At 34.9% G+C, this 17996-nt stretch overlaps 1 protein-coding gene across 1 annotated transcript in view; it reads right to left on the reverse strand.

Annotated features, from left to right (window-relative positions):
* The window catches only part of LOC144433157 (uncharacterized), a 40750-nt gene that overhangs the window by 12738 nt on the left and 10016 nt on the right, over positions 1-17996 (reverse strand). The window contains exon 3 of the mRNA XM_078121467.1: positions 2747-3556. Within this exon, the coding sequence (XP_077977593.1) occupies positions 2747-3556 (810 nt within the window). The remainder of the gene's footprint in view (positions 1-2746; positions 3557-17996) is intronic.

Consider the following 17996-nt stretch of genomic DNA (forward strand, 5'->3'; position numbering starts at 1 on the left):
GAAAGTGATTCTGTAGTTATATATTGAGTTTAAAGTTGTTATTTTTAGCACATTATAGCCTGATATAGAGTCTTACAAATGAACAACACAAAACAGGAAAGCAGGAACACTTGTAAGTTATTACGTAGTTATGGAGGGTCAGCTAATTCAGGACATTTTTTAGTATTTATGGCATAACTGGAGCCTTACAATTGGGTTATACATAAAAACAGGAACATTTGTAAGTGACTGTATAGTGATTGACAGATTAAATGTTGTCATTTTTAGCACATTACCACCTGGTGAGGAGCAGTACAAATGAACCACACAGAAAGGCAGGAACACTTGCAAGTGATAGTGTAATTACAAAGTGTGTAAAGAATCATCACATTTTGCACAGACCATGGAGAGGAGCTTTACAAATGAAGTACGCCATATCAACACAGATTGAATGGTGTAGGTGGAATATATGTGCTGGAGAACAGAACAGCACAGATTCCAGACTATACTTTAGAACAGGACAGCACAGATTCCAGTCTATACTTTAGAACAGGACAGCACAGATTCCAGGCTATACTTTAGAACAGAACAGCACAGATTCCAGTCTATACTTTAGAACAGAACAGAACAGATTCCAGTCTATACTTTAGAACAGGACAGCACAGATTCCAGGCTACACTGTAGAATAGGCCAGCACAGATTCCAGACTATTATATACTGTAGAACAGGAAAGCACAGATTCCAGACTATACTGTAGAACAGGACAGTATGGATTCCAAACTATATTGTAGAACAGGTCAGCATGGATTCCAGGCTATACTGTAGAACAGGACAGTGTGGATTCCAGGCTATAGTGTAGAACAGGACAGCAAGGATTCCAGGCTATACTGTAGAACAGGACAGTATGGATTCCAAACTATATTGTAGAACAGGTCAGCATGGATTCCAGGCTATACTGTAGAACAGGACAGCATGGATTCCAGGCTATACTGTAGAACAGGACAGTGTGGATTCCAGGCTATACTGTAGAACAGGACAGCATGGATTCTTGACTATTCTGTAGAACAAGACAGCATGAATTCCAGGCTATGCATGAGAACTTTGCTGGACTACTCACAGCTGCAGTTGAGGCCCAAACAGTGCAATATATGCTATACTAATAATAGAGTGAATGTACTGCCCACAAATGTGTCAACGGTGAAATATAGGGGTATTTTTCCTGGCCACCCTTTCTATTTGTCAGGGGTTGTGACATAAAAGAAAGGGCTAGACAACCTATTTTTAGAGCAAATTTAGAATGCATCATTGTTTATAATGGACATAGTTGAATAAAATTAATTTAATATACATAATTTAGACTATTGTGTTTTAATCTAGTGTTATGCATCAAAATGAGATACTCTGTACTTTGTATACCATACTGTGACAGTGAAATGCTTATAATCAAGCCACAAATGACAGATTTTTTAAAGAAGAGAAGTTACCTCTCCAGCAGAGTTCTCCACAGGTCTTATACAGAAACTGTTATATATCAAAATTATGATATAATGTATTTATAGTGGCACAATTTGAGTTTATAAGCTATTTAAATACTCAATGAAAATACTTGGATAAAACCTTGATCGAATTAAAGCTATTGTACGTATCTCAATACATGCCTTCTATGTATGAAATATGGTTTGATATGAATGAAATCCACACCCCTATATCCCTCAAACTCCCCCCCCCCCCCCCCCCCCCCCATGAATCTTACCAGACATCTGTGAGGTCATCTGAAGTAATCAGAGTTGTAAATACCACACTCTATCCCTCTTCTAAATATCTGGGTCTACGGTATACGTGTATATGGTCTGATATGCACTGATGCATACCGTGACTGGACGAATACTGACTCTAAAACTATAACTACAATGTATAACCTTTTGTAATAAGCATAAATAGAGTGCTAGAGTATGTAAAGCATCACATATGAATGATAATGGTTGGTACATAAAAAACAAAAACAACCACATGTTTACAAGTTATGTAAGTATACCTAATTCAGTCTACATGCATGACCACAATAAAGGCACATAAATGTATAAAAAGTATTGCTATAAAAATTCACTAGATAATATCTGAGAAGTGAACAAAATATGATTTGCATACTTATCACTACAGTTACAATTTCAGGGTTTACTGTGTAGTGACTTCTTCCGGGCCATCACAGTGCCACTCACAGTTTTATATAGACAACTTCAAGGAAATAAATAGTATTGCAGTGCATTCTTTTGTTATGCAAATATACCTTGCCTACACCATTATTTCGTGGGGAGGACAAATGGTGTATAGTCTGGGGACTAGGGTATACTAGTATTCAAAATTAATGATCCGGATCAGTAAGATTCATAACCTTTTAAATGACACTTCTTTTAGTAAGAATTTAGGCAAGAATGTATGGTAAGATTGTAGGACGATGAACAGAATTGATGATAGATACTCATTTGTATTTAAGCTGGGGGGGGGGGGGGAATCAGAATTAGGGTTGGGTTGTATTTAAGCCAGGGGATCAGAATTGGGGTTAGGTTGTATTCAAGCCAGGGGGTCAGAATTGGGGTTGGGTTGTATTCAAGCTAGGGGATCAGAATTGGGGTTGGGTTGTATTCAAGCTAGGGGGTCAGAATTGGGGTTGGGTGAGGGATATGAATAGGATTCAATTAATTCCCTAGGTATCATCTGTATAGACACGCTTCTACTTTTGTTACATAATTGTTTTTTTGATACTTACTAAAAAATGACAGGAATCGTCTTTTTCTTGACCATGTTGATTTGTTTCCTGGGATCCAGCAGAGATGTCTGCACCATCATCATCATCAGTACTACTGAGTAAACTTGAGGAGTGGAATCTTTCTAGTTTTGCAACCGTGACAACTTCTTCAGCAGTTGAATAGGAGCCTGATGAGCTGCTGCCAATACTCCTGTGTTGTGATGATGTAGGTTCTGGACTATGCATACTCATATCCAAGGCTCTACTTGTAGCGTTTTCTAAAGTCTCAAAAGCTTCTAAGGCAGGTCCTGATTTTTTCTTTAATTTCTTTTTCTTTTTCACTTGTGGTGGAGAGTCTCTGTCTTCTTTTTTCCCAGTTCCGGGTTTTCTGCCGGGTTTTCTCTTCCTTTGTTTTATTTTCTCTTCCTCTTCTTTTTCCCTTTGTCTTTTTTTGGCATCTAATGCTGCCCTTCGACCTTTAACCTTTGAATACATATCCCCCTCTAGATTAATGAGACCTTGTTCAAGATCTCTCCAGAATGTGTCTTTTAGAGTATCGATATCATCATCACTGTCGTCGTCATCTTTCTTCTCATTTTTCTTTTCTTTCTCTTCCTCCTCCTTCTCTAGCTCTACCTCCTGCCCTTTCTTCTCTACTGCCCGCCCCTCTTTCTCTACCTCCAGCCCTTTCTTCTCTACTGCCCGCCCCTCTTTCTCTTCCTCCTGCTCTTTCTTCTCCTCCTTCTCCTTCTCATGGTCTTTGTCTTGGGACTCTTGAGATGCTGTTTCAGTTCCAGAAGACCGTTCGTCTGATTCATCTGTGCCCGCTCTCTGTGAATAGAAAAACAAAAAGATAAGAGTTCTGAACTGCTACTGTAGACCTTAACAGGAGTTGGAATTCTCACTTACCTGAAAGAGAATTTTGCCACCTAGGTGTTTTTCATACAAAAAATAAAACAATTGATAAATTTCATGGTTATCACCAATATTTTCGCTTTTCCTATATGGTCAATGTGTCATTGGTTTCTTCTCATCAGATGTACAGCCATTACAGATTGGAAGAACAGTTTTATACAATCTGATTAAAATCTGATGTGGTGAAAGCGGCTTCAAAGGTGGAGATCACTCAGAACAAAAACAAACGTCACAAAATGATGGAAATAGAGGTAAATAAAGCATTTAGCCGCTTTCACCACATCAGATATTAATCAAATTTGAGTTTTATATTGTCTTTTTAAGTTGATGTCAGTTTCTGCATCCAATATTCCTCGCGAGACTTCATTATTTTCATGATTTTATTTCATTTTTCTCAAATATGTGAAAACAATTTTAGGGTCGGCAGTGAAAAACTTGGAGGGGTCAGGTAACCGGATCCGGAAAATTAGGTGGGGGTCAGGTAACCGGAACCAAAAAACTAGGTGGGGGTCAGGTAACCGGAACCGAACGAATTTTGTTTATAGGCCTTATATGTATACGTAAGTCAGTGAGTAAAACATAGTTATTCTGATTCTGATCTTCATTGCACAAAATTTATCATTTAACATTTACAAACCTAATATGCAATTTTTTTGATTATTTGAAAATCTACTACAATGTATTCACAATGTCAAGTTACTATGGAAACATAAGTTTGCAACATACGGTACTCAAACTAATCAAGATGCAAAAGAAAGAGAGTAAATACTGTACACCTAGATATTTTCGCTACTAGAATATTTTGTGATTTTACAGTCTTCAGTTGATTTTCAAAGACTAATTTTTACAATAATTACATATATAAGTGGTTTAATTTAACATGAATTTCTCCCAGGCTGCATAACAAGACATACACGGTATGTAGTATGTGTGAAATTGTCTGTTTTTTTAATTTGAATTACGAATATTAAATATTTTTATAATTATAGTTTGTTTTTGATATATGACGTGTGTTATTGTTATATATATACTGGTACATATATATGTACTGATTTTGTGTGTAATGAAAAATTTACAAAAAACAGTATTCTGTAGATGACTCATTTTTATAGTAGACTTTCTTTTAAATCAGATTTCCTTTTTATTTAATTTTTCATTCTAAAGTGCCTCTTATAACAATGGTTTCTTGGATTTAGGCACAAACACTATGCATAGTGTGTTCTATTATTACTTTATCATCATCATGTACGCATTCTGATATGATCCCCCAATATTTTTTTCTTTGTTCAGTCAAGGAAATTACAAGTGACCTAAGGGGCCTTGCTACTATGAGTAACTAGATGAGTAACTAGATGAATCCTTACTTATAGGTTGCGAGTATTTTCCAGCTGAATGAATCAACAAAATATTAGGGAATATGATTACAATTCCTCAAGCATAATTTACGGAAAATTAGGAAAATATTGGCACTTTGGAACATTCTTTGGAGCAAATAATACACAATCTTTCCTTTTGAAAATCCATACTTTTATTCATATTAATGGATAATATGTTTTCATCGTTTGTTTTTATAATAACCATACAATTTATACAGTTGACTATTCTTGTGCTTGTCTCTCAATTTCAGCAAAATCATGACTCAAACTGACATTTTTGAATTTTTCTCTGTATTTTTTCCCCCAGATTGCTCTCATGAATCAAATGCTACATATTAGTTCAAACTTTTATGAATTTCTCCATACCATTCTTACAAACCAGACCATATTTTTCTTCTGTGACACATTGAAAAAAACAAGCATTTTGGACAGTGTGTAAAAGAGGCTGTGGTTTATGTAGTCTAGCTGCTAGATCATTGGGCTTTCCTCTGATAGACATGAGGGTGGAACCCCCCAGGCTATCACACTCACAAGCGACCTTTGGTCGCATTCACATTGAATAAAATAGCTCGAGGGGGTCAAGCAGCAAGGCTATGGTTTCTGATGATGCTCCGAAACAATTCAGTTTTATGTCTTTGATTGGTTTGAGTGTACAAACATACAATCTCTTTAGAGGTCAAACTGATCCAGTGTACACGTATGTGTGAATGGCAGTGTCATGTGAAAAGCCTGCTGGCAATGACACTGAAATTATTATCATTTCTGTTATCACAGCATAAGCAAGCTGCCGTCATCATCATCAATAAGAAGTCAAGGTTTTATAAAGGTACTTGAATGCTTGTCACTTTCTGTTGTAATGTAATGTAACCACATTCAAGCCAAGTTATTGTCTTTGAACAGAAAATACGGATTATATATACCCTGGTCGTTCTACGTCACTGGTTTTGTGGTGCTCAAAATATGAACCGAAACCTTCCAAATTGCCATTATTTGTCCAGATTTTAGGGCAAATTTTTTTTATCATTCTCGATTATTTTGCTTCATTTAGCTGGAAAATACTCGTGATATAAGTAGTGACTGGTAGTGACAAAGTCCCCTTCGGTCTGAGTTACTCATATTTTCTTCACCTGCATGTATGAAGAAAACGATTGTGGAATAATGTCTAAATGTCTGAGGTATCCAGACAGTTAAATGTGTGATTATGAATGGAATCATCAAATGTACATGTACAAACACTGGAACAGTTTAATTACTATGTTTTTTCTTTTTACACTGACATACCTAATCAATTTCAACATGTAACAATGAGAAACCTAGAAATTATACTGGGTAACCCATACAACAGAAAACAGATACTACTAAAGATTACAAATGACAGTTTTAACCTTTACAATATGAAGGTACCTGAGTCTGTGAATAATTATTCATTGAATTTTTAGTTTCCATGTGTTCCAATAGTAATTATTGTATGTTGTCTTTGTTCAAAAGTGAGCACTTCATTTTTCATGTTTAGTTCTGTGATCTCTATGAGGGTACCATTCCACGAATAACTGTTTAATGACTTTTTAGTTTTTTATGTGTTTGCTAATAAATTGTATGTTGTCTTTTGTTATCACAGATGAATTTTGTTCAGACGTGAACATTTCTATGGAGGTACCAGAGTCTATGAATAACTGAATAACTACCAGTCTGTTTTCATATAATAACTGTTCACTGAATTATCAATTTGTTATATAACATAGTTACCTTTTGTTACAAAACTGGAACTTTTTTCAGAACTGAACATATTCTGTCCAGTTAATATACGACCTCAAAATGAATATGAATACCGTATAACAGGTAGTTGTAGAAATAGAATAGAATAGAAATAACTTTATTTTCTACAGTGTACATATGGAAAATCGCTTTCAGTCACTCAGGTCAAAAATTGACATACAATAATCAAAGAACATAAATAACAACAAGACAGGCTAAAAATTACGGAGACAGTGCTGATCAACAGCTAGTTAAAATGGGAATTGGATGAGATAACAGCTATAAAGACGACATAAACGTGAACGTGGAATATACGGTATACATGACGTATATACCGGTGGATATACAATGAAATGTGTATTGATTTTGCATGCATGAAAAGTTTACAAAAGCAATATTAAGAGCAGTAGAGGACTCCTAAGCAGTTGGATAAAAGCTAAACAATGTGTGATTAGAACCTGATTTGATTGAATGGTACCACTCGTCTGAGTACACAAGTTGGAATAAATTATGTCCTGGATATCTTTTGACTGAACTCAGCAACACAAGTGTAAAATAACACAAAACAAGATAATATACATTTAGTGTGGTGTTTTTTTCCCCTTTGAATGGGAAATGCAGTGAAGCAGGCAAAAAAAAAAAGATTGTTTTATTTTTGTAAACAAGTACTTGTACCAATTAAGAAATGCAATTTCCATAAACCCCCTTCCCCTACCCGTAATTTTTTTCTAAAAATGCCATGAAACCACTTAAAAAGTAATTTTTTTTTAAACTGTTGAATATTTCAAAGCTGTTTTTAACCTGAAAACACTAAAATTCCACAACTGAAAATTGTTGTAAATATTGCCACAAAGTTGTAATATATATTGACAAAAACTAGTTTTGAGCGTACATACATGTACAAATATGTGGCCTTATTTTGATAGCTTTCTATTCATAGCCCGACTACCGGTATATGACCAGCAAACTGAAAGGTACTTTTTAATTTAAGAATATTGATAAACTCTTTTTACAATGACCATATGGATTAGGTATTTATTTTGGATTTTAATTTACAAACCAATTTCACCATGGCTTCCTAATTGAAAAAATCAATGTCAAACAATGTAGACCAAGTCAGTGTTTATAACTCATGACATTACAAAATGCTAAAAGATGTGTAAAAAAGTTTTGTTATTGTACAAACAAAGATAACATTAACACATATTAATCTATTGCAATTTATATTGAATTACAAACAAGGACTTGGTATAATTATGTTGTTTCACGTTGCTTTTTTTCAAGTGGGACGCCATGATAAACTTGTTTTATAAATTAAAAATTCCAAAATAAATACCCAATCCTCATCCATATGGTCATTTCAACCAAACATGAAAATAGCATTACTATATTCAAAATCTTTGGAAACTGACATCCACAAAGGCGTAACATATTTACAGGAACTGGGTCGTGTACATGTATAAACATGTACTAATGGTATTCAGTTTGTCTGCTTACTATTCACGGCCAGCCTAAATTGACCCAGCAAAAGTTTCAAAACCACTTACAGCAACTAGCATATGATATGGCAGGGCTCGAAATTAACAGTAGTCCCATTTCCACAGACTACCAATTCTTGTCATGGGGCTACTATAATTTGCAACTAATAGCCCACTCAGACTACTACTGATTATGTGATGAAGATGGAAGATTTATGGACATGAAAGTATTTTAGGGGCAACATCAAAAGTTCAATATAATATATCTAACTTAATTGCTTAAGTTTGGGGGTGGGGGAGGGGTTTGGCCAAATTAATTTCTCAACCGTCAAAAACGATTTAACGTCATACTTGGCAAATTTAGTACGATTTCAAGGCTGCTTATAACACTGCGTACACTTGGTCCGATTTATCAGCGGTACACAGTTAAAATGGTTTTCTGTTTTTATTTATAATTCAGTAGTATATTGGTACGTTGTTTGAAAGTAGAAGTATATACAAATGTAGTATGAGTCTGAAACGATTTTCAATTTCAGGTCAGTTAAGTTAGATGGGGGGGGGGGGGGGGTCTGGGACCTAACTTAAGCAATTAAGTTAGATATATCATATTGAACTTTTGATGTTGCCCCTTAATAACACATATATTTCCAATAGAGGAAATCTGTTTTCAGTTCAGGAATATGCAAAATGATATGGGACTACATGTAAGGTCACAATCCTTGGGGTACCAATTTCTGAAATTGGTAGCCCACTAGGACTACCAAAGAAAAAAAAGTTAATTTCAAGCCTTGTATGTTGACCTGCTTTTCAATATTTTATAACTAGTATTTACACTATGATCAACCAGTGTTTCATAAAGCTTTAAAAGACACGTATGTACCATCTATCATATGATACATTTTCCTGTGTCAAATCATATACCAGATTTCCTTTCTCTCAATGACAATAAAATCATGGCCTGTAATCCAGTCATGTGAGGATCTTGTTCTCGTTTTTTCCTCTACCACGCCTGACATTTTGCTATAATGGCTGTATTCAAACCTAAAATTAGATTATGATTTCCTGCAGCAATGTTAAATATGGTAATCATGTTTACACTGTACAACTCAATCCCCCGAGTTGGTTATAATTATGTGGTGATGCTACTGACAACATCTCACCGTCGGAAGAATTAAAAGCCCAATAAAAATTTGTTCCTGTTTTTCTGACTGTAGCTTAATTAAGCCAGGCGCACACCAGAGGAATCAGCTGAGCAAAATTTCACTCGTGGCAATTTCCTTGCGCCAATTCCTCGTGTGCGGGCAACTTTTAATGAAAATTTGGTGATTTGTGGATGTGAGCCAAATATCTAGCATGTTTGATATTTTTGGCCTCGCATGAATTTTTCCTCGTGTGTGCCTGAACGTGAGCATTGTGCTCACAACTTTCTCTTAAGAGCGTATGTGTGGTAATGACATACCATGTATTATATATATATAAAGTACAAAATGTTTGTGCCAAGTCTACAATACAGGTGAGTAACTGTTACGTCAATAACGGTATTATCATGATTTTAGAAGACAAACATGTCGATCGTTGGCCTAAATACCCATGGCTATTGTCTTAGATGGAATAGTCAACAAAACACCAATTATTGTGTCATAGCATGAGAGAGTTCAATCTTGTTTGGTCATAGGGTCTGTGGTTTCCTAACTATTCCCACTCAGTAAAGCAAGAGCTACAGGTATTTTGGCCACAGATCGACACTTTTGACTTCTAAAAATCATGAAAATACCGCAGTTATTGACGTAGAAGTTTACTCACCTGTGTTTTAGACTGGGGCAAACATTTTGTATTTGCGTCATTGCCATGCATGAGTTGTGCACAGAATGCTTACGTTCAGGTGCACACACAAGGAAAAATTCATGCAAGGCCAAAAATATCCATTCTCACAAACCAGAGCTGTTATTTCTTCCGTGAACTTCTAAATGACGAGACTCTGGCATCTTACGCCTATGAAAGTGGGATTCTATGTATACGTAATACATATTCATGAGCAATGACATCATGATAATCTGAGCAATCATAGGTCTGTCTCTCAAAGAATGCATTTCAGGATCATAACAACAATGGCCGCTCATGTTATGGCCAGTCATTGCACCTGTCGTGTTTGCGGCAACACAATTCAGAAAAAATACAGGGTACTCACATATACAACTATCCCCCAAAAAGTCCTAAAAATCTATAATTGGGGAGCACAGTAGAAATGATGGACGCATTTTGGACGGTGCAATAAAAGAGGCCATGGTTTGCGACGATGATCAAGTGAGGCCAACAGGCAGACAAAGCTAGCATGAACAGCAAACGTTGATAGATGCATGCACTGAGTGAATGTGAACAGGCAATTCAAAAGACCTGTGTAAAAGTTACTACAGTGTAGTCTCATTTAAATCTACAAGAATAACCAATATTTGAAAGGGTTAAAGAGTATAAAGTAAGAACGGGGAAAGATTTGTTGAAAATTTACATTAAGGGCTGATAAATGGGCACTGTACAGAATATTACTAGTACGGGTGCCATGAATGTAGTCCTGGCATTCTGAATTGTAGCACACAATGTGTTCTGCTTATCGTATGGAAAATGTGAACACATCGATGAGAAACCTTGACGTATATTGTAACAACAAGAACCACACACACACACAAAATCATAATAAAATAATAAAAATTTCCTACCTACCCACCGTTTTGAAATTGGTGTTATCAGAACCACACAATTTTTTTTGTTTGGCCTAACTAACATAACAAATTATGTTTGATAACATCTATCAACTGATTATTAGTGTAGTCATATAGGTAATATAACAGTATAATTTATGAAGCATTGCAACTGGTATTACTTGCCATATGGTAGGTGATATGATTATAATAATAATAATAAACACAAATTTATAAAGTGCCTGATATCCATCAAAAGATGCCCAATGGCGCTCCCAGTTCACATGAATGCTCTTTGGAATAGATAAGTTCTGAGTTTGGCTTTGAAGATATCAACAGTAGGTGCGGTGCGAATGTCAAGGGGGAGATGATTCCATAATGTGGGAGATGAGTGTGAGAATGACCGGTCTCCATATGATTTGAGTCTGGTCTTGGGTATGTGGAGTAGTTGTTTGTGGCTTAAACGGAGTGATCTGCCTGGGTTACTTTGCTGAATGAGGTCAGAAATGTAATGTGGGGTCTTTCCATGTAGCGCTTTATATGTGATCAGCAGGATTTTGAATTGTATTCTGTAAGTGACTGGAAGCTAGTGTAGTTGTTGTAGTATTGGTGTGATATGATCATGCTTCTTGGGGCGGGTGATGAGTTGAGCGGCACTATTCTGGGCTCTCTGTAACAGACTGAGTTGTGCAATTGATTAAATGAGTGAGTGAGTGTGTGTGTGCATGTGTGTGTGTGTGTATGTGTGTGTGTGTGTGTGTGTGTGTGTGTGTGTGGTGTGGTATGGTGTGTGTGTGTGTGTGTGTGTGTGTGGTGTGGTATGGTGTGTGTGTGTGTGTGTGTGTGTGTGTGTGTGCACACACATGCACATACACATATATGTATGTAGTACTGTAACAGTACAGAACTCATTACAAATGTCTGGCAAGTACCCTGATATGAATACAAATCAGGGCTAAAGTAAAGAACTCAGTAAAGTGTGTGTTCCACAAACGATGAGTAAATTTAAATGCCACTAATGATAAATTATACATAATTATTTCCAGTGAGAAAATTATTCTAAATGTAAATATGAAGTAGAAATTAAAGTACTTCTATCAAAACACAAGTATGGTCTACACATTTGCAATAATTTATTTACATTAGCAGTTGCTTAAAAAATGTATTCAACATACATAGTGTAAAAAAATAAATATATTTTGAATAAAGTAAACTTGGAAGCAGATGCAATGGTTTAATTTCGACTGACATATTTATAGTAAGTCTGGGTTTTACACATTTGCATATATGTTATTTAAATTAGTGTTTGCTAAAAAATGACAATTAACATATACTCTATACAGTAAAGAAATATTTTGAATGTAATAAACTTGGTAATTAATGCAATGAGTTTAATTTTGATTGATCAACAAAAAAAAATTGATTTGCATACACAAGATACTAAATGAAATTAAGAAATTAGCTAATCTTATTTAGATTTTCAATTACGAAGTTAATCACAAAACAAAAAGTTACATGTATCAGTATCTCTGTTTCTCTTAAAACATTATTCGAATGAATTTTTTGCAAACAGCTGTTGGCACCTAGTTACACTGACATAATAATCTCAAGGCTATCCGTGGCTTCAATATTCAAAAAGATCTCTTCTCACACATTTGGAAACATCAAGCGTGAAATTTTGCAAAATGCTGTTGGCACCTAGATACAGTTACCTTGTAAGTCTTGATGCTAGATCCATTGCTTCACAAACTCTCAAGTTCTCTCTTCACCCATTTAGAAACCACAGATAGCCACTAAGTTACAGTTATATGTACTAACAGTAATCTATTGTGACACTTACTGTGTACTTACTGAGCATTTCACTTTTATACACATATTCAGCACATCTAGACAGTTCAGAATTTAAAAAAAAAATTCAGTCGCTTAATCGTTTGGTTTCAAAATAAAGCAAAGGTCAATCTGACTAGCTTGTCAGCATAAGTAAATTTTTACGCTGAGACTTTGAGGTCAAATAGAAGAGATACAAGTCTGTTATACAAAACCAGTATTTAATAAAACTTCCCAACATTAATTATCTTTTTTGCAATTATGATGTGTATGTACAAACATTTTTTTTAAAATACAGATGAAATCTCCCTGACCCACCCATACAGAAATGTTATCACCTGCCAGTCATTATCAACATCACAAATATGTTTTCTTTTTTTTATCTAAAAATAGATAATATTCTCTCCGTTAATCGTAAGTCATAACCATCTGTTGTCTGATACCATATTCCCATTATTCTGACCTGTTGATAAAATTTCACACACCAGTAACCTACATAAATGCATAAATGGAACAGAATATATACCAAAAAAAAAAGACAAGCAATAAATACCCTACCTGGTGAACACGTCCGCTGTTGAACTCCATGTTGTCAAACTGGTCTTAAATATATATGTACACCATGTGACATTTATTACTGTACACTGTATAGCACAACTACCAGTATTTTTTTAGTTATTCGGATTTGCCATTCATTCGTATAATTCTATGTGTGTGTACGTGATGCATGCATCAGCTGGTACATATGACAGCACAGAAGACAAGTAACCCAATCAGTATTAATCTAATCAGATCATATCAGAGTTCGTCTGTTCATAACTCTCACATAATTATTGGAATATGTTATTGATCCAGAGATAGAGGGCAGAAGCACTATAGGGGCAATCACTTAACACTTCATTTGATTGCCATGGATACCTATCAATTTTTCTCAAGGACTTGTTTGCTATTGGACACTGAATATAATATGTACTTGTTATGCAAATTGTGGTAGCATTGAACGATATGCTTGTCTGTACTGTATGGTCTCTATTACAGTGGAAGGCTACACAGCTATGCTGTTGTTGCTCAAAGGCTGTTGCTGAAATGCTGTTCATAATGTTACAGATAAATTAGTATTGTAAGAGAAATGGCATCTATATGATCTTTCTATTTCTCAAACCATCTTTCTCTATTCCTGACTGTGTCTCTCAGAATCAATCTTTCATTCCATGTGTTTGTCTATTGTTTCCCTCCACTGCCATCATCTTTCTCTCTTTTCACTCACTATACTACTAAGCATGTTAAAAATGGTGAAATGAAAGTAAAATTTCAATGTTTTTTAAATACATTATATTCCTTAAACAACTTCTGTCTGTCTGTCTGTCTGTCTGTCTGAGTCTCCATTAGTCTGTATCTATATATCTCTGCCTGCCTGTCTGTCTGTCTGAGTCTCCATTTGTCTGTATCTATATGTTTGTCTGTCTGTCTGTCTCTGTCTGTCTGTCTCTGTGTCTGTCTGTGTCTGTCTGTCTGAGTCTCCATTTGTCTGTATCTATCTATCTATCTATCTATATGTTTGTCTGTGTGTCTGTCTGTCTGTGTGTGTCTGTCTGTCTGAGTCTCCATTTGTCTGTATCTATGTCTCTGTCTGTCTGAGTCTCTATTTGTCTGTCTGCCTGAGTCTGTTCATGTCTCTGTTTCTAGATCTCTCTCGAGCTCACACTCACACACACACACACACACACACACACACACACACACACACACACACACACACACACACACACAGAGTGCATTTTTAGAGCACTGAGCCCAATCTCAGTAAGATATCCATATGGTTTGAATTCAATATAATATTGAAATCTTGGTACTAGATGCAACACTATTCAAATTTTAGTAGACTTGTTTTTAATAAAAATAAAAAATTTATGTTACCAGTAAAAAAAACACTAAAAAAACTATATAAATGACGTACAAAATGTATTGTGTGACACAACTGAATAGATTTCATATCAATCAGTAAATGAAATCTAATGACATACATGTCGGTTGATGAAACACACCTCACTATATGCTTTAATAGAGACAGAATATGTATATCACCAAGGACAAAACCACAACAATATACAAATACATGTACTCCTCTTTGCTACTAAAAAGTACTATCAAGTTGCAAGCTTCAATATTTTTTACCATTCATTTCATGTTTTTTTTTTTTAATGACAGTACAACATGCATACTGGTCAAATTTTATTTCAAATGAATTTGCCACAGTTTCAAAAAAGAAGGTCAATAAAACATGACCCTTTCTGATAATTTTATGCAAATGTTTAAAAATGTGAGGCCTAAAATAAAATTAAAAAATGGTTTGGTTCCAGTACCCTACCCCAACTAGTTTTCACTGCCGACCCTAAACTGTTTTTTACACAATCGAGAACACATAAAATAAAATCGCAAAAATTGTGAATTCTCATAAGAAATAGTGGATATGGAAACTGACATCAACTTAAAAAAGACAATATAAAACTGTTCTTCCAATCTGTAATGGCTGTACATCTGAATGGAAGAAATAAATAACACAGAGACCATATGGACAGAAAAGGAAATATAACTACCTGAACTCACATGAAAAAAAAAATTATAAAAAAATAAATGAATAAAAAATCTACTTTTCTATTCTAAAATTGAGCATAATCGGAACCAAAGAATTTTTTTTTTCAGACTTGACCAACAATACCAGTGATTAAAAAAATGGATACAGACATAGATGTAACAGACTGTATTGTATTAACAACTCAATAAAATCACATGTGTAATCCTATGGGTTATGGCACATTCTCTGCTAAGCACATTATGGTTTTTACCGCACACAATACCAGCATGATACAAAATATGTAGATACATGTATCTGTATTATTACATATGTACCAGAGATTACTTGCACTTGAGTGCACACATAGTAGTGGTATTTTTACTGCAGTGCAATGCCGAAAACATTATTGTATGCAAACGATATGCGAATAACGAAACAATCATTTGCCGCACACAAAATCAGGTGATTACGCTGTATGATTTTTGTGATTTTTATGATTTTAATCAAATTTCATATAAACATATGTTACATGTATAACAATACTATTAAACAGTGCCCCCATGTCACAGGAGTACCAGTGTGGGGTACTCGGGTATTTGCACTCGTGCTTGTAGTGTTTTCTGCTGCACTTTTACAAATGTACTTGCTACAATCATGAAAGTGTGGGTGCAGAGAACACTGCAAGCACTCATGCAAAATACCCAGAGTACACCACACTTGCACTCATGTGTCATGGGGTTCTGTCATATTACTGGACTGAACATCTTTGTCAGCATGTTGAGGTAATCACTCACTTGAAATAAACTATGTCTTTGTATTGGTATTTTAACAATTTCAAGTCAATATATTGTTAGTTGTCTGATTGAAAAAATTAATACCCCAATTACAGCTACTGCAGTTGTAATTGTTCGTTTACAAGTGAGTAATCTGGATGCCAATCTGGTCAATGTCCCTCAATCAGCACAGAAAGTTGTTCATCCAATCAGTGAACCTACGCTGCTATAATGATGTAAACAATATATACATTGTAAGTAGCATCCTGAGCCTCCAAATATGGTATTACGTCAATGTAACTGCCCCAACAAACACTAACTTTATTGGGGACTGTGTTATTGTGTTATTGATTAACAAAGACATGATGTTAATGACTGTGTGGGTGGCTGTGGATGAATTGTAAATTACATCTCATGCATCTCGGGACTTCGAGAGTAACGACTTTGACTACATGTAGCCTATGAGTGAAGGTATAAATCGTAACGATATTGTATAGGAACTAGACTAACAAGCGAGTGATTATTGTGGCAGAGCACATTCTGTATTTTAGCAAATCAATAACATTATCTTATAAGTTATGGCACATTTTCTGATAAGAATATTACGATTTTTACTCCACAATACTAAAAAAATGCATTTGTAATTAACATCTAACCAAAAATTAATATATATAAAACATAGGATGTGTTCCGCTGCACTATGCAAGTTGGGTCGGTGCAATATCTTCACTGCAGCCCTTCTCTTGTTTATTTTAACCATTCCCTAAACCCTTACACATATTCATAATTCTTTCCCTTCTGGCACAAAGGGTTTAAACACTTAACAAAATAAAACAGTCGTCTATTTGACATGCATGGATACATGTTATACAACGCCACAACATTTGTGTGTCACTAAATAAACTTTACGTGTGATACGCCACGTGTTACCACTCACACCTTATAATTTTAACTCTGTTTAAAGAAACACAATGGAAATTTCCATTTCAAACCTACAACAAAACAAAAAAATCAACTATGCAGTCACATGTTTATATTCAGACACTTCATACTTGAAATTAGATGGATTTGCCATTAATGTTTCACTTTTGAGAACTGTTAAAGTCGCACACTAAGTCGTCACCTGTATTTTCAATTGTCTTGTTCCTCTATATGTTACATTGTAGGTAACTTTAAGTGTGCATTTTATCGTTCAACATGTTAATTTTTGATAGATGTGTTTGTCTGTCAGTTTCACTTTCCCGTTTGTGACTGTACGTAAATTTTATAGCATTTCCTTTCGTCTACCTTTTCGCTTAGTGTATTGAGTTTCACTTTACCTACTTTTATCATTATGTATGATTGTTAATGTAGTGATGCTTGAAGGACTCAATGGAAAGAAGTGTTTCATTTACTTTAAAACTGTAACACTTATTTGAGCTACCCTGAATAAATATATTTTATCATTATTATTATTATCATCATCATCAGTACTAGCTGTACATGTTACTGTCACATTTTTTTTCAAAACTCTTTTGTTAGATGCAATATAATTGTAATATCTATACCCTGAAAGTATTGAATCACTCGTGATTAAATATATTTTTGTATCATTGGACTGTGCACATAGTAAATGAATCCAATCAAAATTGATGTTTTTGGGTCTACACTCTAAAATCAGTGCGCCAACCGTTCATGAACTTTATTTCAACCTACTACTGTACTAGATAAAATCAACCTTTATTTAATGTGTACACTGTCAAATTATTGGTATTTTAACATTTTCAGTGTTGTTAGTTGTCAGATCAAAAACAACAATAATACTCAAGTTACAGCTAGGGTAGCTTTAACAACTTCTATTTTTTACATTACGGTGAAATGTACAAAACATAAATAT

The sequence above is a fragment of the Glandiceps talaboti genome, chromosome 3, assembly GCF_964340395.1.
Source record: "Glandiceps talaboti chromosome 3, keGlaTala1.1, whole genome shotgun sequence".
Lineage (NCBI taxonomy): Eukaryota > Metazoa > Hemichordata > Enteropneusta > Spengelidae > Glandiceps > Glandiceps talaboti.